Here is a 24,329-nt window from a genome sequence, read left to right on the forward strand (position 1 = left end):
TATCCATGTACACGTCGACTTATTTTCACTTAAAAAAACATCCCAGAATTGCACAAAAATGGCATTGCGCATGCTCTTGACTTTATCTATGTACACATCGACCTATTTTCACTTAAAAAGTCAAAGAAAATTGACAAAAATCGAATTCTTCTTACTCTTGTGAAAAGCGCCAAACAAATAAGTGGGCGATTTTGCACTTTAGCAGCGAAATTGTTTCTAAGTGCTTATTAGCTAAAATCACGATCGGAATTTTCCGGAAAATGTCACGACATGTCTCATGATCTCGCATTTCTAATCAAACAATCAATCTGTGATTCGAACTGTGTACTTCTCAGATTATTGCTAAAGTCCTACCTAGTAACCTTTATCGCCTTACCAAAATGTCGCCAAACTACCTGTTACCATATTCTAAAGATTAGCCGAAATTTCATTTATGATTTGAAAAATTTTACCTCTTGCTGAAATATGAATATTTAATTTGGATTCACAAATGTCATTATGATTTGAAATTTCATTTATGATTTGAAAAATTTTATCTCTTGCTGAAATATGAATATTTAATTCGGATTCACAAATGTCTTGTAGCTAATAGAATGATCCAACTATTATATAGTAGTCTAACTTTTATAGCATTAATATTGATAGTGTGAAATGTTAATAGCTTGTGAATTTCAAAAGTCAAAATAAATTAACTTATATCTATATAACAAAAAAAAAAATAATAATTGTAATAAAACACCTACAGTATCTTTAATCAGAATTATTCAGTTACGACAAACACTTTGTGGCCGAATTCAGTAAAGTTTCTCGCCATTCAGTAAAGTTTGACATGCTGTTACTATGCAACTAGTATTAATTTTCAGATTTCAAAAGTAGGTATTTTTGCCATACACTTGTAATGTGTAATAATTACGTCATAATAGGGTTTCCATAACGTTCAAGTACTCAGGTTACCATAAATGATACAACAACTTGGTGAAAAACGAAACAACAACTTGGCGATAAATGAAACAACAACTTTGTGATAATACAAGGGGTACCTTAAAGTCAACTCTACCCAAAAACAAAAATCAGGAGAAAACAATATCATATATAATGTTAAAACAAGATTACTCATCACCAAAATTGAACAAAATTTGTAGCCAACCGAAGCTTAACAAACTGCATTTTAAATCACACAAGGACATAACATAAAAAAGGAAATGCATGTTATCACATATACGCAGTATAAAAAGGAAATATTGATTAACTATATTTAGAAATTTCTGTGTCTTCAGTCTGTGACATACAAAATTCCTTAACAACATCCAAAAACTATCTAAAATTATCTGAACTAGAGTATGCATACTGCCATCACCGCATAAATTCACAAAAATAAGAGTAAAAAAAATATCCTCTGTAGTGCATGACTGTTGGTGATGTTTCTTGCATGAACCTTTCTTGTGACAAACCCCCTTCAAAGCCGTTTGAACAATCTTTACGTTCGACCGTACACATTTTGTTTGTACAAATAGGACACTTATATTGACTTATAATAGGTAAAAATATATTTACAGGTGCTCTTTGGCAATACATGGATACCGAGTTTGTACGATTCTTTAACGTGTTATTTGTGCAAGACAAAATAACAAGTCAAAGAACGCATTTCCTTCCTAAAAACTCGGTATCCATGTACACATCGACCTATTTTCCCATTTAAAAAAATCAGAGAATTGCACAAACTGGCATCCCGTGACTTTGTTCATGTATATATTGATCTATTTTCACTTAAAAGTCGAAGGAGCATCCAATTCTACAGTAGAACCAAACAAAAAAAATACATAATGTCAATAAACTATGTTTTAAATCAAACAATAAAATAACATAAAAAAGGAAATTCATCATATGTATCTAAGCACTAAGAAATTTCTGAGTCCTTCAGTCTATGGCACACAAAATTTCTTAACAGCATCCAAAAACTTCCTAAAATTATCTGAACTAGAATCCGTATATTGGCGTCATCACATAAATTCACAAAAATAAGAGTCAAAAATATATTCCGTAGTGCCGCTATCCTCTGATGTTCAACCATATGCATACAAACAGGACACTTATAATGGCTACTAAGTAAACCTTCATTTACACACCAGTCAATTAATGCATTTTTCCCCTTTCGTTCTAAATCGTACAGAAACTTCAAATTAATCTTACCACATTCAACCATTCTACCATCTAAACCACAAAACAAGCAATGTACTTCCTAACCAACACACACTACAAACCCTTGCAAATCTTTTTTGTGTCATTCAAAATTTATGGCAATCAGGCAGCCGATTACGTCATAATTGGGTTTCCATTACATTCAATTACTCAAGTTACCATATATTAAACAACAACTTGGCGATAAATAAAACAGCTTTGCGATAATACAAGGGGCACCCTTCAATCTACTCTAATGCTTATAATATTATAACCTTCATTTACACACCAGTCAATTAATGCTTTTTCCCTTCCCCCTTTCATTCCAAATCATATAGAAACTTCACATTAATCTCATTACATACAGCCATTTTACAGTGTACATCATAAAATAAGCAATGTACTTTCAACTGACATCCAGTGCAGAAATAAGCCCTTACAAATATTTTCCCATCTATTATTGCATGATTGCAGTGAATTCAGTCAAATTCACTGCAATCACGCAACCAATAACATCGTAATAGGGTTTCCATAACATTCAACTACTCAGGTTACCATGATGAAACAACAACTTGGTGATAATACAAGGGCCACCCTAAAATATAGACTAACCAGTTTTTTTTTTTTTTTTATTTTTATTTATTTTATTCACAAAACTGACAATAAGTTGGTGACCTTTTTTTCAGTATAATGTTAAAAATTTTTATAATGAATAATAAGCAGTATGTATTATTGAATGAGAAATGACAACTAACTTGTTAGTAAGGTATAATATTTTTGACATGTGCTTTTTACTTGTATGTAGCTGAGCATTTTATGTATTTTTATGAGTTTATCAATTTATTTCTTAATTCCATGAGAATTTTTATAATAACAAGTCTCCCTATTATAAACATATTTGGTACTTTTCCGTTATGAATACCTGCCTAGCATTTTGGCATATGTGCATGCATGTGTGTGTGATTGATGCAAAAACAGTGTTTGTGCTTGTTTTTATTTATTTATTTACTAGCGCACACCCTGCGGCTTCGCTCACATTTATGTCTTAAATAAATTTCAACTACCTGTGAATTTTAAAAATACGCTCCTTGTAAGATTTCAGTAAATACTGCCCTTCAATACCTATATGCCACGGATATTTTGTATTTACGCCTGACCAAAGGGTTATTTTTAAAAATAAAAAATAATCAAATGCCTTAAAATGATAAAACAATAATTGTTATCGCACACAGTAAAATGTAAAAAATATAAAATGTAAATGCAATTTTTCAAGCAACAATAACAGAAATATATAAAACGAATGTATAGATCTTTGGAAAAAATACGAAACAAAACATTAAATATATCACAAAAGTCGAAATGTTGATAATAGTTTCAAGTAAGTTAATTAGAAATCAAGTTATTAATTTTTAAATGATTTTCAGCATGTAAATCCATGAACTTTGACCTTTTCGTCAACCCAACAGTCAACCGAATGCCAGCTACCCCTTCCCTTCTGTCGCTTTCGAATGGCAGCCTGTCAACAAAGAGTTAACAATAGCAAGCAGAGTATTGTTTCATCTGCGATTAAGCTCGAAATAATTAAGCGATAAAAACAGGGTACTTTTCCGTTTACCCGGCGCAAATCTCGCCAAGCAGACTTTATTGGCGACAACACACAGTATACACATAAAAAATTTTAACAAATGTTAGTTCTAAGAAATTTTTATTTTGAAGGCATAAACATTTTAATATCGTTTAAAGTTTTGTAAAAAGACAATAAATAAAAGACAATAAATTTGTAAAAAGACATTAAGAATTTATTATGCTTTCGTGGTACTGCATCCTGATTCGCCGTTTCATATCACGTGACCCAAAGTTATCTCGTCACGCGTAAACCATGTTACAAAAATCTAATTCTCTCAGTAATTATCTACATTCTTAATTTGAAATATAAGTTTAAATGCAAGAATTATTTCAATTCGTACGAATAGCTTACTCAGAAATTATGTGAAACCGCAGTGCTTTACTTCGCTAGTGCATTCTCATTAGAATTGATGAATTTAACCCTTGACTTTGCCTTTTCTATATTTTCACCTTTGAGAGAGCGGTGTTATTGCATCCTAATTGACTTAATTACTGCGAATGGCCTTATGGCATAAAACTGAATTATCTGGTACAAATTCTATGTAATTGTATACTAGTATTGAAAGAAACAATCAATATGATAAGAAATGGCTGCGACTTGTTTAGAAAATAAAACGTAAAAGGTTACCAGCGAGAAAATTCCGTTTGGCATCGGTTGTACCATTTTTGGCGACTTTTACGCTTGCGCCGACAAAATGGAAAAGTACCAAAAACAGTTTTACCACCAATGTTCCTATCATTCAGAGTGCAACACAAGTTTCTAAATTTTGAGAAATTTGGATAATTAGATCAAACGTTATAATTTTTATCACCAATTTATTGGACCCACACGGGAAGACCTAAGAAAAAATCTCTAATGTTGTTTATCGAGTCTCGTTCAAATTAGCATTTTCAGAGTTTTTAATTAATGTTTCAGCTGAAGTCGTACAAAAATGAAAATGGTATTGATTGATTCCGACAAATTTTTGGAATCGATGATTATGCGTCTCGACATTTAACTAACCGCTGTTCCATAGATATTTGCAAAAAAATTAATTGCCACGTAGCCAAATTCCTTTAATAGGAAAAAACCCAACAAAGTAAGTGAAAAATGTAGGGGAAACATAGTTTTTAATTAATATCTCAACTAATTAAAGTCGTACAAAGACATTTTATAGCCTATAACCTTTTCTAATATATCAAAAATATTTCTTGAAAATTTCATGATGATCAGTTAAGTAATTAAGGCGTGAAATCATAGCAAACAAGCACACAAACAAACTCATGTTCGCATTTATAATATTAGTAAGGATTCACACTCGCATGCTAAAATATGTGGCGGGAACATGACGAAGTAATACCAAATGTTTAATATTTATTTCAAAATCCAACAATTTTTTTTTTATCTATCAATTTTATATCCGACATATAATGTGCACCCATAAATTTCAATCTTATTCTTTGTATAAAAAGTGCATGTTATAGGCCTTAATATATGGTAAATAAAATAATAAATAATAATTGTCAGTTTTTCATTTTGCTAATTTTACTGTGAAATAATGTAATTTTTGTGATATATTTTGTTTTATGAAATTTCCATATCACTAAACAAAATTGCATTGCTCTTGATAGATCTATTCACTTTGTTGTTTTATATTAAATTTTTATTCCTATGATATCTTTATTCTTCAGATACCTTATCATCATGCTTAGTCTCTAGTACCTTACTTGGTCATTGTGAAAAAATTATACTTTCTACTATGAAAAAAAAATTTGCTTTATTTTAAAGCATGATCAATATTTCCATAGGCTGCTGTTGCAGTTAGCATCAGTCTTCGAACATATCTGATACTGGATTCTCATGATGAAGACAAAGTACTTCTTACCCTAAAAAACTTGAATGTGCAGAAGGAATGGGACTTGAATGACCTTAATAATTTCTCGCATTTTAATGCAGGTATAAAACTTTAACATAAAGATTTAAATATTAAAATTTTATATAATATATAATGATTTTTACATGAACAATATCAGTATTTTAAAGTAATAATTTATGCCAAATGTACTCCATCTGGTGAAATGACAATAGACACTGCTTATAAGGATTCTGTTTGTAAATGCCGTTTTATCAAGTTATAAATGGTTAATTTTATAAGCAAAATTTAAATATTATTATATTATATATAGTTATGAACATTATTATGCTATGGAATACATATTCTAATACAGAATGTTCATGTAATCACTTTTAAACATCATAAAAAACTTCAAATAGAAAATAGTTAAATTGTACTAGATTTGACTTATCTTCTTGTTTGAATTTAAGAAAGAAACTGAAAAGTATGGACATGTTAGAAATAAACTGGTCTAATAAAAATGAATGAGTTATTCAAATAATTTTACATATAAAAAATTATATATTCAGGTAATTTGACATATGTTATTTGGAAAAGTGAAAGAGTGGAAAAGTCTTCAAAATTGATCGGACGTATTGTAACTTTCTGAAGACTATTTACACCTCTCTGTATTTCATAGTAATACGCTATGCCTCCTTTTTTTTTAACCTGAGCGATTTTTTTTCCTTTACTGCTTTCCTCAATTTTTTTTTAAAGAAAATTGAATATTTTTATCATCTGTTATACTTATTAAAATGAGTACTTATGTACGAGGGCAATCCCAAAAAAAAGGTCTCCTAGATTTTTAGATATACAAAGAACCTTTTATTTTCTATAATTGCTACATCACTTTAAAGATTGCAGAATGCTTTATTTTTCAACATAATCGCCATTTCAGTCGATGCATTTTTGTAGACGCAGTGGCAGTTTTACAATGCTCATGTCATACCAGCTTGCCGCCATGCCCTTCGGGAAGCATTGAGGAGCTTCAGGAGCATCCAGATGATCCTCCGATCTTTACGCATTTTATGAACTCAACAATCGCGAAACTCAACCTCAACTTTCGCAATTGTCTCGTCGGCAATTGACGGCCTCCCGCTCCTTTCTTCGTCATGAATTTCAGTACAACCGGCTGTCAACTCTCTACACCACTTGCGAACGTTTTTGACATCCATGCACAACTGTCCATACACTTCTGTCAATAGGCGGTGAATTTCAACCGGTTTAATGCCTTTTGCATTCAAAAATTGAATAACTGGGCGCACTTCGCACTTGGCGGTAACGTTTATCGGGAGCTCCATTTCGAATGGCTGCCAAGCCAAGACTGAGCATCCGAGCGAAGCGCCTGCGTGTTTATGTGGTAGCGGAGAAGGCACCACTCACAAAAGTGTTGCCAACAACCGTATTAAAACTTTCTCTACGTCCCCAAAAAATAGGAGACCTTTTTTTTTGAGATTGCCCTCGTATTTTCCTATCAATCATTTTTGACAAATAAAAGCTGTTACAAAGTAGTGCAATTTAGCATCTGTAATGGATAAGCAGGACACTGCAACACATTCACAAAATCTTTACTTTGATTTTAAGCAACTATAATCCTCAGTAAGCCAGATTGTTGTTGTTGTTTTTAGAAGAAGAAGAAGATTATATTCTATTCCTGAGTTTTTCTTTAATATTTATTTTAAATAATTGTAACCAATCGCTTAACATAAACTGTTATACTAACTGTGACAACAAGGCTGCCCTCTGGTAAGTAGCCAGAGAAGTACTTCAGTAAAAGCCAAGCATCCCACTTGATAGGTTGTATCAGACCTATCTTGCTGTGTAATATTCTTAAAGTTAAATGTAATGTTCATGTGTAACTTAAACCTGTTAATAAATATTTGTTACACTATACAGGACTCTTCTATGTCCCTATCTAAGACGACCCACACATAATTAAATTTGGGGCTGCTTTCTGTAAAAATACAAGCAGTGGAATATCTTCAGAGTTACAGGACTGCCTATATTTGTTTTGATACTAAAAACATTGAAAGACTGCAGTTTGTCGAAATGGAATTTAAAAAAAAAAAATAATAAATAAATAAAAAAAAAAGACATTGCAAAGCTGTGACCTTAATGCTTTAGGGAATTGATATAGCACCAAATTTATTAAGGTGGAAATTTTGTTGCTATTTTATATGCTGCTAGTTTAAATTAATTTATAAGATAAACTCAAAGGGGCACACAAGGAGAGGTGAAAGGATTATTTGTGTTACGGCAAAGCATACAGAGAAGTGGACCTTCATAGAGGGCTTTTCAAGAACTGGCTTGTATCCATGTTATGACTTAGGACCAAGGGAAACCCCATGAAGTCAGCCGATTCGCCAGGATGTGAGCCCAGGTAGAACAATAAATGTTCAGTGACTTTACTTCACAGCCGCTGGTAGGCCAAGATAATCTTAAAGCTTGAGCTGATATTTATTTAAAATTTTTATACCATAACTTATATCCATAACTTTTATCTGTTAATTATCAAACAAAGTCTCAGTTCATAGAGTCTTTAAAAGTCCTTAGATTTTTTTTGGAAATGATTTTTTTCCTTAAAAGTTTTCTCTTGAGAATTCACTTTGTGCTCTTTTCTGAACTTTTTTCTCTCCTAAAAGTCATCTAGCTTTTTGCTTTTACAGAGTTTGTAGGGATTTTAGATCTAGCATCTCAGAAGGTTTAAAAGGACTTAAAGACAAGATTTATAGACCTGCAATTCCAGAAAAATGTGATGGAATGAAAAATGTTTTTATGGTATTAATTTGTAATGGATGTGTTTCATAGCAAATTTGTGATGAATTTCTTAGCTTTTGAAGAATTTTTGGAAGAGCAGTGAAAGCAAAATTATTTGAATCTTTTTTTTTTTTTTTTTTTTTTTTTCATCCCAAAAGTCTTTCTCTTAACATGTTTATCTTCTTTTTATTTTCTTATCTTTTCACTAAGCACAAGCATTGAAGCAAGGAAAGAAACTGTAAACCAACAATTTATTAAAAAATTCATTTTATATGTCTCAGTACAACATACATATTTCCTTAATTCTAAAATTTTTGCCATCCCTAGATTTTGTTGCTCAGTGCTTTACTAAATTCTAAAAATTCTGACATCGGCTTTGACATTATATCATTTCAAATTTCTTCTCAATACTCATAATATAACAGTTTCTTTTACACATTCTAAGTACAAGCAGTTCTTTAGAATAACAAAAGTTTTTAATTAAATTAGAAATTTCTAAAATGAAGAGGAAATTCATTGAAAAAGAAATTGGTTTTATAAAGAGCGAGAAAATTATTCTTCAAAGTTTGATTGTTGAAACATTAACAGATTAGGAGATGAAGCAGTGGGAACATTGTCTTATTTATTGAACTAAATAAACTTAGAAAAGGAAATTGATGTAAATTAGCTAAACTGTCTGGAAAAGTTTCAAATTGAAAAGACAAATCGATATTTTGTTCTTTGTTGTTGCTACAAAACATAAATGTTTCATAGCTTTTAATGTTCATAGTTTCATACGAATATATTTTAGAATCAATATCATAAATTATAACTGCAGTAAAATATTCTTTGTACTTTTTTAATGGGTATTTTATAGAAATGAAAAAATGTAATTTTAACCATGTAAATCTATTATGATTAAGGATATTTAGCTATGTAATTAAATTATTTGTAACTGCTTTTTATCCTTAAAAAGTTATCTCTACATGTTAAGGTTAGTTATTGTCTTTTATTAACCCTTATTGTGGATGTAAAATACAACACAAAAATCTAAAAATTAACATAAAACTTTATTCCTTACATCTAATGAGACTTCAAATAATACAAAAAAACCTGTCACTTATGGTGCTTCAATGGCTTATTGTAACTTCATATTAAATACTGTCTATTAATTGGGTTACAACTCCAGCAAATCTACATGAAATCATGACACTAACTGGGTCAGACAAATTGCAGCTAACTTTCAACACTAACCATCTGTATCAATGTCAGACCATCTGTATCAATGTCAGACATCTCTCCTGTTGAGTGACTTTCTGTTTTTAAGTAAGCAGCTGGAGGCAACAACCAAGTTTCTGTTATGAGTCATGGTGATTATTATTTTATTTCTCAATTTAACTTATGCTAGACTTAAAATGTGCATAAACCTTTTGACTGAGCGAGTACATGATAAAAGGAAGCTTAAAAGAAAGACTTGGTATAAAGGTAACTTAGTGAAATTTAAATAAAAAGTCACTAATCTTTAATATATATGGGGCTTCACTAATCTTTAAAATATATGGGGCTGTTATAAGTGTAAAATATAAATATTTCAAGAAATTTTGTAATTTAATGCTAATTACTTGAAAGAAATTATGAAGTTGATTTTATTCTTGAAGTTTTATTATTCAGTTAAATATTAGATTAGGTTTAAAAGTAATGTATCCTACTTGCCAGATTTATTACAAATTACAAAAATTAAAAAATTCTTACAAATTACAAAAGTGGTATTAAAAAAGTGAAGTTTGGGTATAGATAATAGCTCTAGTTTATTCAGTTTATATTTGTTGATAGGTCCTTAATTTTCATTGATGTTCCTTAGAAGTGCTTAAAAGTACTTAATTTACATGTGCAGAAATGTATACGAACCCTGTAAATAAAGAGTGACTTGTGATTATCTAAATAGAAAAAAAAAAAGTGTACTATGCCTTCACATTTTCCCCAGATAGTTGACTTAAGATTGATGGGATCTTCAAAAACTTTCACTGTCCACAGGAAAATATGTAAGTACCTTAAAATGTTGTTGAAAGTGAAAGATACTGATACGATGTCTGTAGTTCAGAATTATGTCATCAAATTTAATTTTTGCTAAACAGTCATACTATACAGTAATAGGGTCTGTAAGTTATTGCTCAAATTTTGTAAATTCATCAGCAACTAATATTTAGCCAGCTAATGTGCAAAAAGCAACAGGCATTTTCAAAATTACTATGCACTGAGAATTTTATACAAAAGCATCAATCAATAGAATTTAAAAAATGAGAAGCATCGGTAAAAAATACCTTTCTCTAGAAATCCATCTCTTTTATGCTTTTGGTCTCCCTGTGTACACAGTGATCTGTGTTTACTTGAAAGAATTACACAGTCTTAGCTCCATACAGCTCTGCATTGCATAGCAGTCAAAAGAGACATATACTGTATATATGCTGGGATTGCTGCATAAATACCTTTTTTATCAATATCATGGTCGATTATTGTCATGTAGCTATTTTGTTAACATACTGCTTTGCCTTATGAAGGCTTTTTCTTGAGTTCTGTTCTCTAAAGAGGGAAAATTAGCATTATAAAATTTTACATGTTGATTTTAAAAAATTCTGTGCTATATTGTGTGAATTTTTGTCTTGTATATTCTTCACATATATGTTTAGAAAAATAATTTATTATTTTTGATATTATACTTAACTTTTCTTATTAAAACTAACTGTAATAAAGCACTAATTATAATAATTTACTATAACAATTTGATCAATTGTTCAAATTATTAATACCTTGATTTGCAACTGAAATGAATGTGCGCCTACAAAAATATCATACAAAACCATATGCCGCAATATGTGTTATGACATAAGACCTCATAAGGTAAAGAACTATTTGGGGAAAAAAGAAAATCATTAATTTTCTACTTTGTATTTAGATGAACTTTCAAAATTTGATTCTTAAATGCAGAAAATATTCAAATAGTCATAAGTAGCCCTTATCTAGACAATTCTTAAATGAAATCTTAAAATATATCTTCAGCAATCCCTTGCAGAATGTAACTTTGCATATACTCTTTATCTTAATTGTTCCATTTAATTTACTTAATACAAGAATTTTAGTTACACATAATATACTGAAGGGCATCAGCCATATTGCGTTAGTCCTTTTCAATGACTGGTTTGAAAATTCATTTATTAAAGAAGTCAAACATTGCTTAGAACAATAAAACCTGAAATTTAAATTTCTCTTAATTCTAAATAATGCTTTAGGACACAGTGCTGAAACCCTCACAACAATGCATCCAAATGTAGAGATTTATTTCATTCTACCAAATACCACTTTTTTAATCTAGATAATGGATGAAGAAATCTTAAAAGCATTGAAAGCCTATTATTATATGTCAAGCATGTTTACATTTCTGAAGACACACTAATGGCATTTTGAAGGCAAATCATGCATGCTTTCTTAATATGAACTACATCTTTTCCCTCCCCCCATATAAAGTTAATATTTGCAGAGCGTGATTTTGCCTTACATGCATGATAACCTAACGGCAAGGGACAGCAAAGAAAAGGTTTACTGTGAAAAAAGAAACTGTCAGAAAGGGTTTACTGTATATAACTATTAATACTATTTGAACAGAATAACTTCTAGATTTTTTGTAGACATTTAAAAAAATAATTATAGGTGGTGATATCATGCAAGCTGATGAAGAAAGTATAAAACATATTACCGATGCTTTTGAATTAAATTCGTCAACAACTGAAAATGAATCCGAGAAGCTGGCTATCATCACATTTTTATTTCTGTGTATTCACATATCTAAATGCTACAATGCTGGGTAAGTAAATTTATTGTATCCTTATTATTATTATATTTTAACTTTTGTGTTGGAACTAGAACTGGCAAGTTTCTGCCAAAATGATTAAAAAACATTTGTTAAAATTGGCAGCACTTAAATTACTTCCCAGTGTAAAACTGACAATAATTAGCTGTAGTTCATAAAATAGTTAAAAATCTATTGATGTGTCGTGTATAATATAGGAGGATGTATTTTAAAATACAGCAGTTGCAAGTTCAACTGCATATTTACAATATTTTCTTCAAAAGTTATTTAGCAACAATTTCACATTTCATAGGGTGCAGTTTGCAGCAGCAGATTAATTTTATTATTGTTTAAAAAACTAAAAAAAAAAAAAAAAAATTATTAAAGAAATGAAATACTGCTCAACAATGCTTGCAGGCAGTAGGGCTGCAAAAAGGTAGCCCATTTTTGTAATTTAAAAAAGAAAAAAAGAAATCTAAACAGTTTTTGTTTTAAAAAAATGCCAAATTTAAAAAAAAAAAAAAAAAACACTGATCTTTTGTCGGATTTTTATTTTTACTCCTTATTAAAAAAAAAAAAAAAAGCAACTGTTAGCAGTATGTATGGCAGTGGTCCAAAACTGAAAGCTTCAAATGTAATTTTACAAGATCTGTGAATACAGTTTCCATAAATTAATTATAATTATTATGACATAAATTAAGACAAGAGCATAAAGCTTAAGATTTTAATGATCTGAAGTTTAATTTTACATTATTTTCATCACCAAAATTGAATGTGAGTAATAATGTCCCAGAAAATCTACAAGTAGAGCTAATTAATTTACACTGACATAATTCTTATTCAAAGATTTGAAGATACAGATCTGATTAGCTTTTATTCATACTTGTCAAAAGATATATACCCTCAGCTATGAATTTTTCAGTAAGAATTATCATTTGTTTGGCAATACATTTATTTTATGTGACTAGTTTTTTTAGCCCAAAGGAGTAATTTGTCCAGAAGGGCTATTAATTTCATTTTGGCATTTTGTGTTGATTCACTGTAAACAGCTAATGAGCTTTTAAATTGTTACCACCAAATATTATTGCTCTGTATTAGATTTAAAGAAATTAAATAATGAAGAATCTGAATAAATGTATGTATGTTTCTTGCATTGTGATGAAACAATGGTACCTAGAGCCATCTAATATTGAATAACGTAAATCTCCACCTGAATATGGGCATCTGAAAGCCCAAATTTGGAATTTGTTTTATTATCTATTTCATATTTTGTAAAGCATTTGTGAGTTTTTGATTAACAAACTCAACGATTTCAAAGCAAGCAATGGCAAAACTACAGAATCCCATTGCTTGCTTCTGACTGTGTATTGGAAATTCTAAAGATATGCTCTTTTAAATATTTTGTCATATTGCTGTTGAATTGAATTTTATGGTTTAAGAGCAAAGAACATAATATTTAATAAATAACGGTAACACAAAAAATGTTTAAAAAATGCCCATTTGGGCATAATATAAAATCTGAATGTTTTCGGATATTTTTCCCTCCCCCCTCCCTGAAAATTAATAAGAAATAAACCAGACTCGTGACCAATGAGCATTTACAATTTGTGAAGAAGATAGTTTCTAGTAAGAAGTAGTTTTCTTTAAGGTTACAAACTTTATCAAATCAAAATGCTGTGATATGTTGCAGCTGAAAGTTGTAGTAAGAAATAAAGAAATTTATAATTATTTTACATGCAAATATATGAATTTTATCTTTATGTATTGAAGAAAAATTTAATAAATAAAAGAGAATAGAGTGTAAATATTTATTCTCAAGTTTTGCCTCACTTGGGAAGTTTTGTAAATTATTTAAGCTGATAATTAATTATTTAGCAGTTAATTCAGTATTTTACAATTATTTGAAATGAATATTAGTGTAAAAATTTAATATTTAGCTATCAGTAAATTTAAATTATAAAGTGTACCTAACAGAAACTTCTTACAGATACCAACCTTCAGATTTCGGGTAGGTTTTTCTTTTGCATCATTATTATTGCTGTTTATTTATGTTTTGATAAATATTCAGTAAATAAAATTTTTAATTTAGTTAGAAACATTTTATGTCATTAAAATAATTTCTGCCCCATGAGCTGCTTTCAGATCATGCATGTGGCTTGCATGCAATTTGAGTCTGTACCCAGTGTATGGTACTTAATAAATGTGTTATTAAAGATGAAAATTAATGTTATATATGCACTTCAAAATCATATTGTCAAATGTAATTTTTACTAAGCACAATAATCATACAATGAATAAGTTATTGCTGATATGTGAAGTTCTTTTAAGTTGTAGGAAGCAAAATTTAATGTATGATGTGTCTGTAAATCATAAATTTTCTTTCCATGAAAATTCACCAAAATATGGGCATAATAAGAGCATTAAAATGTCTCTTATATGGCTGTTTATAATATTATATTTTCCACTATATGTAGTAAAAAAAAAAAAGAAAAGAAAGAAAAAAAAAAGAAAGAAAAAGAAAAACAAAAGAAATACATGTTCTAAATTCCTTGTACTCTTCTAATATCGAGACCAGATTCAGAAATATATGTATGTAAGCATGTATGCACATATACGTGTGCTTATATGTGCATACACACATACATTCGTACATACATATAATATATGCATACATGAACACATGCATCTGTACATACATATCTCAGTTTGGTCCTAATAGCAGAACAGTACCAAATTCCCCCCCCCCTTTTCTTAATAGAAACAAATCATTTTCTTAAAATTGGGATACATAAGAAATGGTAAAATGTTCATGTAGAGTATCTTCCTTTTACATTTGCAGAACAGTAGTTTAACGTTTTGCATATTTCTTTATGCCCCTCTTTCCATTTGAATATTCTGTTACAGAAGTTCTCAACTAGAGGAAAATGCCCCCATAGAGGAGACTTTCGTAGTTTTGGGGTGGGGAATGTGGTGAACCTTTTATTTACCTGTTCAATATTTAGTTTTAGTTTATGAATGTAAAAAATGACTTTTTTTCCAAGTTTTGGTATTTATCAGCATTTTTTTATTTTTTCATGTTTAATTTGTAAAACACATTAAAAAGTAATTGAAATTTAAATGAATATATATGTATTTTTTTAATTTTGGAAAGTATTGGGAGAGTAAAAATGACTGTCTAGCAATGATGAAAGAGTGGTAGAAAGGATTGAAAATCACTGCTCTAGTAGTTATACTGGCTTTCTGCTGTCACTTAATAGCACTTTCAAGTGAGCTTAAAATTTCTCCATTGATGGAACCTTAATGGGTGGAAATTCTTAAGCTGAATCTTCAAAGGAATGAAACGATGGGAGATTGATGAAAAAATGGGCATATTTATCTTATGTTGCTTGAAAGAGCATAGAATCCCTAGAACTGTGAAAAGGTGCCAGGGTAGGAAAATGAGGCTTTTTTTAGTGTATCCAACCTAAATCCATGTAACTTGTATTTTTTGTATGTATATTATAGCTCATATAAATTTTTATATGCCTTAACATTTTGTTTTTATATAGTTCTCTTATTTCTATAATATAATGATACTATTGTCTTAAATGCTACTAAAATTATATATAAATATTTTTATCCTTTGGTTTCTTATTTGTATGGAATTAAGGTCTTTTGCACCATGTGTAGTGCATGTAGATTCAGAGCTTACTGTTGGATCTGGTATGGGATCTTCTGCTTCATTTTCAGTTTGCCTGGCAACTGCTTTACTGATTTCATGTGGAAGAATAACTCCACGCCTTTTACCTGAAGACAAAGAGCTTATAAACAAGTGGGCATTTCAGGCTGAAAAAATATTCCATGGCAAACCATCGGGAATTGACAATTCTATTTGCACTTATGGTATGCAATATTAATTTTTTTATACTTAACTTTAAAGGTACAGTACTTTGATAGTGCACTCAAAATGTTTACATTTTTAAAACTGTTGGTGTTTTGTTATTGAATGGTGCAACTACTTAAAGAATGGCTCAGATAATAAAGACATAAATTTCAAATTGCTTAAAATTAACACTATTATTCATGCAAACTTAAAATTTACTTCAGAATATTATTCAGTTAATTATTTTTGATTGTGTATATTTAACCCTTTAATGCAGCAATAAAAATTCAAAAAGTGCTCTTTTTTCCACCAAATTTTTTATTCTTTATTTTAATTCAACCTCTTTTAACCTCTTTCTTTATTCTAACTGAAAACTGTAGCAGATATATTCTATAGTATTCATATCTTAAAAAAAAAAAAAAAAAAAAAAAAAAAAAAAATTCTTGAATGTAGTTATTTTGAATGTGTGGAAATAATTTAGGTGGGTAACTCAGTTGAGTGCCTTAACTCTTTGAGGGACAGTAAAAGGCAATTAACTTTTTCAGCAAAACTCTTGTTTTATTACTATATCAGGTGTTACAATGAAATTATTTGCGACACTTCAATGGCTGATGCTTATTTTCTTGAAGGTGAATTGCTGCATCAACTACTGGCTTATATTTCTTGATTGCCATCTAGTGAGCTACAAGGGAACTTCAGAAACAGTCATTCTTGAAAACCACTTGCATGGCTCTCTGGCCTAAAAATCTGTTCAGAGTGTTATTCAATTTGTACACAAAATAGATTTTTCTGGCTGTTCAAATAGTCTGTACCATCTTTTGCATAATGACTTAAAGTTAACAATATATGTTCATTTTGGAATGTTGGTTAATGAAAGGAAACAGGAATTTTAATACATTGGTTTAAATTGACAGAACTAATTACAACATTTCCCCAAAAAGAGACCAGAAGTTCCAAAAAAGACCAAAAGAGAAATATTATCCTCTTATGGAGAGCATGCCATACAATTACTCCCCCCCCCCTTTAAGCTCAATCTTGAAGTGTACAAGGAGACATAGGTAGGAAATGTTGAATGATAATACTTAATGCCAGCAGTCATATTAGGATCATATGTAAGATATGATTTGTCATTTAAGATAAGTTTCTACACACTTATGGATAGAATTAATTGCTTACAGATTTTAAGACAATTTTGTTTTGTCTGAATTTCTTGATTTTTTTCCTTACTTTGAAGCCATTATTTTTATATAAGATTCTAAGAGTGCGGTATTATTTTATAGATGGTTCTAGCATTTAACTTGGAAATGAACTGCATTTCTGTGATACCTTGGAAAATTTACGAACTGCACATTTTTCTTGTAGCTTTTATTGTCTATGACTGTCTAATATTCTGATATTCACTATGTAGCAGAGCTTTAAGAATTCTTTTGAATAAAAGAACAGTATAGAAAGCTGATCATCTTATTAAGCATTACTGTAGTAGAAACCCATGCCTATCACTGAAATAGAACTTTTATTAGTAAAGGTATTATAAACCTGTTAAAATCCATTAATCAATTGAAATAATTTGCTAAAACTTAATGTCTAAGATATTTTCATGGAAATCATATATTTTAGATAAATTTAACAAACATTCTCTATTCGTAAAAAGCTAATAAATCTAACTTTATTTTTCTGAAGTTATTTTCATAGTTTTAAAATAATTTATTTCTCTAAGCAGTCTATGAAATAAATATAGGTAAATTTATTGGTTATAATTTTCAACAAAAAATTTAGATTGCAAAATACTTCTTAGTCAGATGAATTTTAATTCATTTTCTGAACTTTTGAATTAATGTAAAATAAAAAAAAAGTATAATTTAAAAGTAATCAACTGCATGTATTAAAATTTAATCTCAAATTTGCATAGATCAGAGTGAAAAATATGTTATAAAATGTTTAGTTGTCTCTGTTTTCAAAGAAGATTACTTCCTTATTATTGTTGCAAAATGGTTAGTACTTAAGACTCTCATTTTAGTAAAACTTCAGTTTAATCTTGATTAAAGAAAAATTATGTAAAGTATTATTCAGAACTCATAGGATAAATAAAAGAGCGGTAAAGAACACAACAACAAACATTTGTTGTATCAGAATGTATCGGCACAAGATGAAGCATTAAGGCATGAAAACTTAAATATAAACAAAACGTAAATTGTTTACATACAGCATCATTGAAAAGTGTTTCTGTATAGCAGTAATTGCTCAGACTTCATCCCCAACAATAACATATGCTTAATAAAGTTGATGGGCCACTTGCCACCTTCTGGCAACAATACAGACCAGTCAGTCATTCTATCAACACTGTGAAATACGTAATGTTATTGTTGGAAATGGCTATTTTTTAGGAATTATTATAAAAATTATAAAAATTGCTATAAAGAATCACTTGTCAGGTATGTTTTAAAATCTCATCATTTGTACTCTTATTTAGATTAACCATAAAATATGATGCTAACGTAAATAACCTGTACATCAGTGGTAAACGGTATATGCTATTGTATAACAACACGCTAACTCATTTATAATTCTGGACATTATATTTATTTGAAATTGTTAAAAAAATGGATTAAGCATTATTTAGTGAAATAATTTAGTACAGTTTATAAAAGTTTTAAAAAATTCATTTAATTTTTCTGACCCCAGCAATAAATTTCATATGATTCTTTTTTTAAAAAAATTCATGAATATTCATGTTGAATTTAAAAAAAAAAAAATCTGAAGCCTAAAAAAATTTTTTTATGATAATGCTCCAAATGTAATTAATGTAATTCCCAGGATTTGTCTTTATTATTTATTTGTTTATTTATTTTTTGGGGGGTTTAACATGATTGTACTTTTATATCTACTTTCAAAAACATTTCAACTAATAAAGTATGATTGATTGTTATTTCTACCCAAACACAATTGTTTTTAAAATGTGTAGATGTAAACAGTAACTTCTGTGCCTATATAATATAATAATATGTAACTTCTGTGCCTATATGTATAAGAAATATTTGTGTGCTAATTGTTATTTCCTTGAAAGGTGGTGCATTGCTTTTTGAAAATGGACTTGTTGCTGATACATTACCTGAGTATGTTTTAATAAATAATATTTTAATGATAAATTTTTAAATATCCATGTATGCAAGCTGAAATATAGTCTGAAATGCAGAATGTAAAATTATATTTTTATTGTATATTCATAAGCGTTTGATTTCTTCCATTATTCATCTTCTTCATTGAAATGCTTCTTTTATTTACTTATGTACTGTCAAAAACATTTTTAAAACATAATATATGTTTCACATTTTACAGGATGCAAAACATTAATGTGCTTTTAGTGAATACAAGAGTGTCTCGTAATACGAAAGCTTTAGTAGCTGCTGTCAAGCAGAAAAAAGAAGTAGTAAGTAATATTTTTTGGTTAATAATGCAGTGTAAGCTTGCTTACAGTGCATTGCTTATAATGCATTGACTGAAGATATATAAAAGCTCAAGACATAAAGATGGAGGACTATGAAGGTTAGGACTTTTGAATTATAGTGAAGCATTGGAGTGCTATCTGCCTAAAAGGAAGATTAGTTTCATGGAGAACTTTCTCATGGAAGCTTTTTTTATATTCAGAGGGAAAAAAGTAGCTGCTTAATAGAATTAAAATATTAGGATCAAGAGAAATGAAATGAAGGGGAAACCCTTACAGTTAAAGTTATTTCTGTGTCTATGTGAAGGAGAAACATGCCACTGTGAAATGCAAATTAGAATGAAAAACTGCCTTAGATTGATTTACATTTTATTTATCAATATTTTCACAGATAATGATATAGATCCATATTCTTTAGGATTTTGCTGAAAAAGCAAAGAAGTTCCCCCTTGTTCTTCTTCAGAAGAAGAATTTATGTCAGCCTTCATGCCAGTATAATTTTGTACAAAAGTATATGCTAATTTTATATAGAACTTTATTAAACCGAGCCTGAAATAATAAGTCATTATATGATATTTTTTATTTCGATGTAATCTAAACTAATTAAATTGAGATTAACTGAGAAACATATCAGGTTTTTCTAATATGTAATTAGTATAAAGTGTTAGTGTCTTTTAGACTACACTGGCTTCCAAAATTTAAGCACATGATGGTAAAATTAAGAAAAATACAAAAATAAAGATTTGATTAATCGTAGATGAATGACACATGAAAATAGCAAATATGATTATGCATGAAGTAAAACAAGCATCATGTACAAAGATGAAAGCAATATTTAATTATAAATTTTGTAACAACATCACATTTGGGTGATTAACAAATGGATGTTGAAAGCTAAAAACATACAAACAAAATAATTAACAAGTTATGTAACTTCACCAAACCTTTACCGGTGAGATGATCAACCTTCGCAGATAATAGCAATAGCTATTCCTCCATTAGGTTATTTTTCAATTGTCCGAGACTGGCCAGAAGATGTAAACATGCAAAGGCTGCCCATCCAAGAGCAACCCAAGGAGTTTAAGATCAAGGGAATATGGCAGTCACTTCATATGGAAAACACCTTCATTCTCCAGGTACTTAATTATGATGTTGGCTCATTGAAAATACACATTATTATACATAAGGAGAAAATCAGGACCAACTGCTGCAACATAAAATCTTATGATGAGGTGTAGGTCTTCATCCCAATACTATGCAGCTGTTACAGAGCTATCTTTAAAGATGTGCAGCTGAATGAATTATCCCATATAAATTCCAGCCCATATCATGATGAAGCTATTTCTGAATTTGTGATGTTCGATGATATTTTGGTCATATTTCCTATACCTCATTCTATCCAAATAATTACATGGTTAGTATTTGATTCCAAAGCAAATCTGGATTTGAATAGAGCATTGTACCGGTATTGTCCAATTGAAATGGTGACAACACCACTTTAATCTTGTCCCTCTGGATTGGACTGTTAGTGGAACAGAAACACTTGAGTGTGCAGTCCCTTGATGTGAAGCCTTCAGTGCACGGTATTGGCAGATGGTATGGTTAGGTTAATTAATTAAGACAAAACAACTTATTTGCTATCTACCTATGGGAAAGGATGTCTTTGTTAAGGACTTTATAAGAGTAGCTGGGCATACCTATGGTACACATGGGAGAAACCAAATATTGGCAGATATTGTCTTACCAAGTGATGCTCTGTGAGGTTGCTCAACAATTCCACCAGACTACTATAACAATATACCAATCTTCAGAAGAGTTGGTAATCTTAAGTCTACTGGGCATGTCTCTGGACAACTGTTTGACTTGTTTGGGATTGTTTCTACATTCAAGAAGCTACTGAATTATCAATACCAAAGATAAAAGCTGCATCTTTAACTGGCTTGCATCCAAAATCATGCCAGAGCTCACTGCCCTTTCTCTTCTTTCAGTATAAAAATATGAATGTCATCAAAAATTATCCTATAAATATTATAAACACTTCATATCAGCGTTTAAACACTTCAGACTGCTGGCATCTTCAACAACTGCCTTGTTAGCATATTGTTGCATTTTTCTTCTGACACCAGTTGTTATGTCATTTTCTTCCTTTACGTTCGTATGGGGTTCGTGAAGATTTGGAGTGAATAATGATGACACTACTTGATGAAGTATCGAAACATACTTTATTTGCCAGTATTGTCAGGACAGCTCCAAAACACATTTTTACAGTCGTCGATAAACTACTATAAACACGCTGACACGATCAACGACACAGCCTCCAGGTTATGAGGCTATCACGGTGGAGACAGCTTCACTGCAAAGCACTAGAGTACAGCTCCCGACTCTGCTTGGTCGTTCTCGGAACTCCGCGTACTCTCGAGACTCTCCACGCTACAACTCGCGATGCACTCGACAACACACAGAGCACAGCTCCCGACTCTTCGGTTCAGTCGTTTCCGGAGCTCAGCACGCTCTCTCGATGATGCACTAACCACGATACACTACGAGACTCTTTCAGTGCACTCAATGACCCACTCTGCATTTACTGCCCGGCTGTCAACTCGTTCGACTCCGCAGCGATTGACTCGCTAGATGAGACACCAACTCGATACTAACTGACTGTGGGCCAGCAGGGTTTATATAGCTTTCAGCTTGTGTTCGAGAACATTTTGGGCTAAACCGGTAAGAATTCGTTCCAGAAGGTTCTCCAACCGTCAATGGTATATCGCCAATTTTGTCGCCAAATGTGGCAACCCTGCCTTCCCTTGCTATTTTATGGCAACCCTAAACCTGCTTTGTGGGAAAGCTATTCCACCATGCCTGTACATTTCGTGACAATATATTCAGACAGTCAGTCGTGACTGGTTGTAACATATGATATTTGCATAGTGCTGTGTACATTAGCAGTGATTTTTCAGACACTCAAATTCATCTACGCTTTTGAAAATTGCAAATTTTCATTGTGGGTCGGTGTATTTCTTATTTGTCATTTTGACTCTGTGAGATACAATTTGACCATTAAAGAGTGTTTTGAGGTTAAGACATTTGAGATCTCTGTTTCTGTGTGAAATATGCCTTATATATGTATTTACCTCTTGATTTAATTAAATTTCGATACAGTAATTATAACAAATATATAGTAATATAGTAATTATAACAAATATATAGTTATATAGTAATAATAGTGATATAGTAACTCTTAACTAACTTTAATAAAAATAGATAAACTTTTTTGTTGTTGTTGTTTGTTTGTTTGTTTGTTACTTTAGCAGCAGAAATTTCAAAGATACACTCATAGTGTCATAGATTTGTGTTATCAGAATATTTTCTATTTTATTGCTTTTACTGGATTGTGTACTCTAAAGGAAAACCTACCATGCTGCTGAATGTTACATTCACCTAGTGATACCTGAAATCAGCTGTCCAGTAATTTTGCAATTATTCTCTTCTTCTGCCCAGATAAACATAAAAGTCCATTTATTTCTGGTATTGTAATATCTGCCATTTCTGAGTTTATATTTCTTTATAGATCTTCTATAAAATTTTATCTTAATCAAATTCTGTATCTGTATAAAAGTTGCATGTCAAATAAATAAGCCTGTAATTTACTGTATCTTTACCTCTATCTGGTGCATATCTTGGTAATGATATCTCATAAAATTTCTACACTGTTACCTTATATAATGAATATAATCTATTCCACAATGGCATTCATTATGTGAATTGTTCATTTTGCTGAATGCTTTTTGTTATGGGAATATTTCAGATCCATTCTCAACTCCAGCCCAACATAACAAAGCAACATTAAAATTTTCTCTATTAAAAGACTTTAAAATTATTGTCTATTAAGAGACTATAAAAGTGCTATTGATACAAGAACTGCTAGAATTTATTATTATATTAGCTATAAAAATTACTTATGTACACCATGTATGCAAAGTTCAGTTTTGTGTGAGTCTTTCCAATTCTCTTCTGGATATGGAATGTTCAGCTTTTACCTTCTTGCTCATTTAGCTAATTTTCTGGAAAATTCAGATTTCAAAAAATTGTTCAAAGTGATTTTCTTCTCTCACAACTTGAAAATGGCTTTGAAATACTGCATGCCTTTGTCATTGAGTGAATCAGTTAACACTCTAAGCAGTGTAAGATTTTGGATCTGTCATGAAGATGTGTATTTAAACAGTACTTATTAGCTGAATTAGTATAATAACCAATTATACTTTCCATTTTCATAAGCTTGCATTCATTAAGATAATATTTATATTATTAAAGAAAATAATAAAGCAAAATATCTTAAATTATAAGCTAATATGTGCCAACTGACAAAAAAGCTCATGATCGGTTAAAGCCGGTCATGCTGCTCAGAGGGTTAATTATGTTCATCTATCTCAGCTTGATTGGAATGCTGCTGCTTAAGTGTGAGTCCTTGTCAGTAAGTGTGGATTATTTTTCCCTCCACTTTCTCAGCTGAAGAAATATCTCTCTGGCTTTCCTTTTGTTTCAGCTTAAAAGGAACATACAATTCTTCATTGGTAATATAATGTTAAGAAATACCTTTTACAAAATAAATACAGTATTTTTATGATATCATATTAAAGAATTTGATGACCCCAAAATCACTGAATTTGGATATGTAAATCAAGATGTGATGGTATTTCTGCTTAAATTACTCAAAACTGTAGACAAGATAGCATGTTACATTTTTTGGCATGAAATTGAAGTTTTTTA

At 30.3% G+C, this 24,329-nt stretch overlaps 1 protein-coding gene across 1 annotated transcript in view; it reads left to right on the top strand.

Moving 5' to 3' along the window:
• Positions 1-24,329, top strand: part of Mvk (Mevalonate kinase) — a 43,913-nt gene that overhangs the window by 2,936 nt on the left and 16,648 nt on the right. Inside the window, exons 2-6 of the mRNA XM_035374818.2 lie at positions 5,593-5,740; positions 12,120-12,273; positions 15,908-16,140; positions 19,185-19,233; positions 19,457-19,547. Of these exons, the coding sequence (XP_035230709.1) occupies positions 5,593-5,740; positions 12,120-12,273; positions 15,908-16,140; positions 19,185-19,233; positions 19,457-19,547 (675 nt within the window). The remainder of the gene's footprint in view (positions 1-5,592; positions 5,741-12,119; positions 12,274-15,907; positions 16,141-19,184; positions 19,234-19,456; positions 19,548-24,329) is intronic.

Source organism: Stegodyphus dumicola, chromosome 1 (assembly GCF_044657685.1).
Source record: "Stegodyphus dumicola isolate Sdum_Otavi_A_Nest chromosome 1, ASM4465768v1".
Taxonomy (NCBI): domain Eukaryota; kingdom Metazoa; phylum Arthropoda; class Arachnida; order Araneae; family Eresidae; genus Stegodyphus; species Stegodyphus dumicola.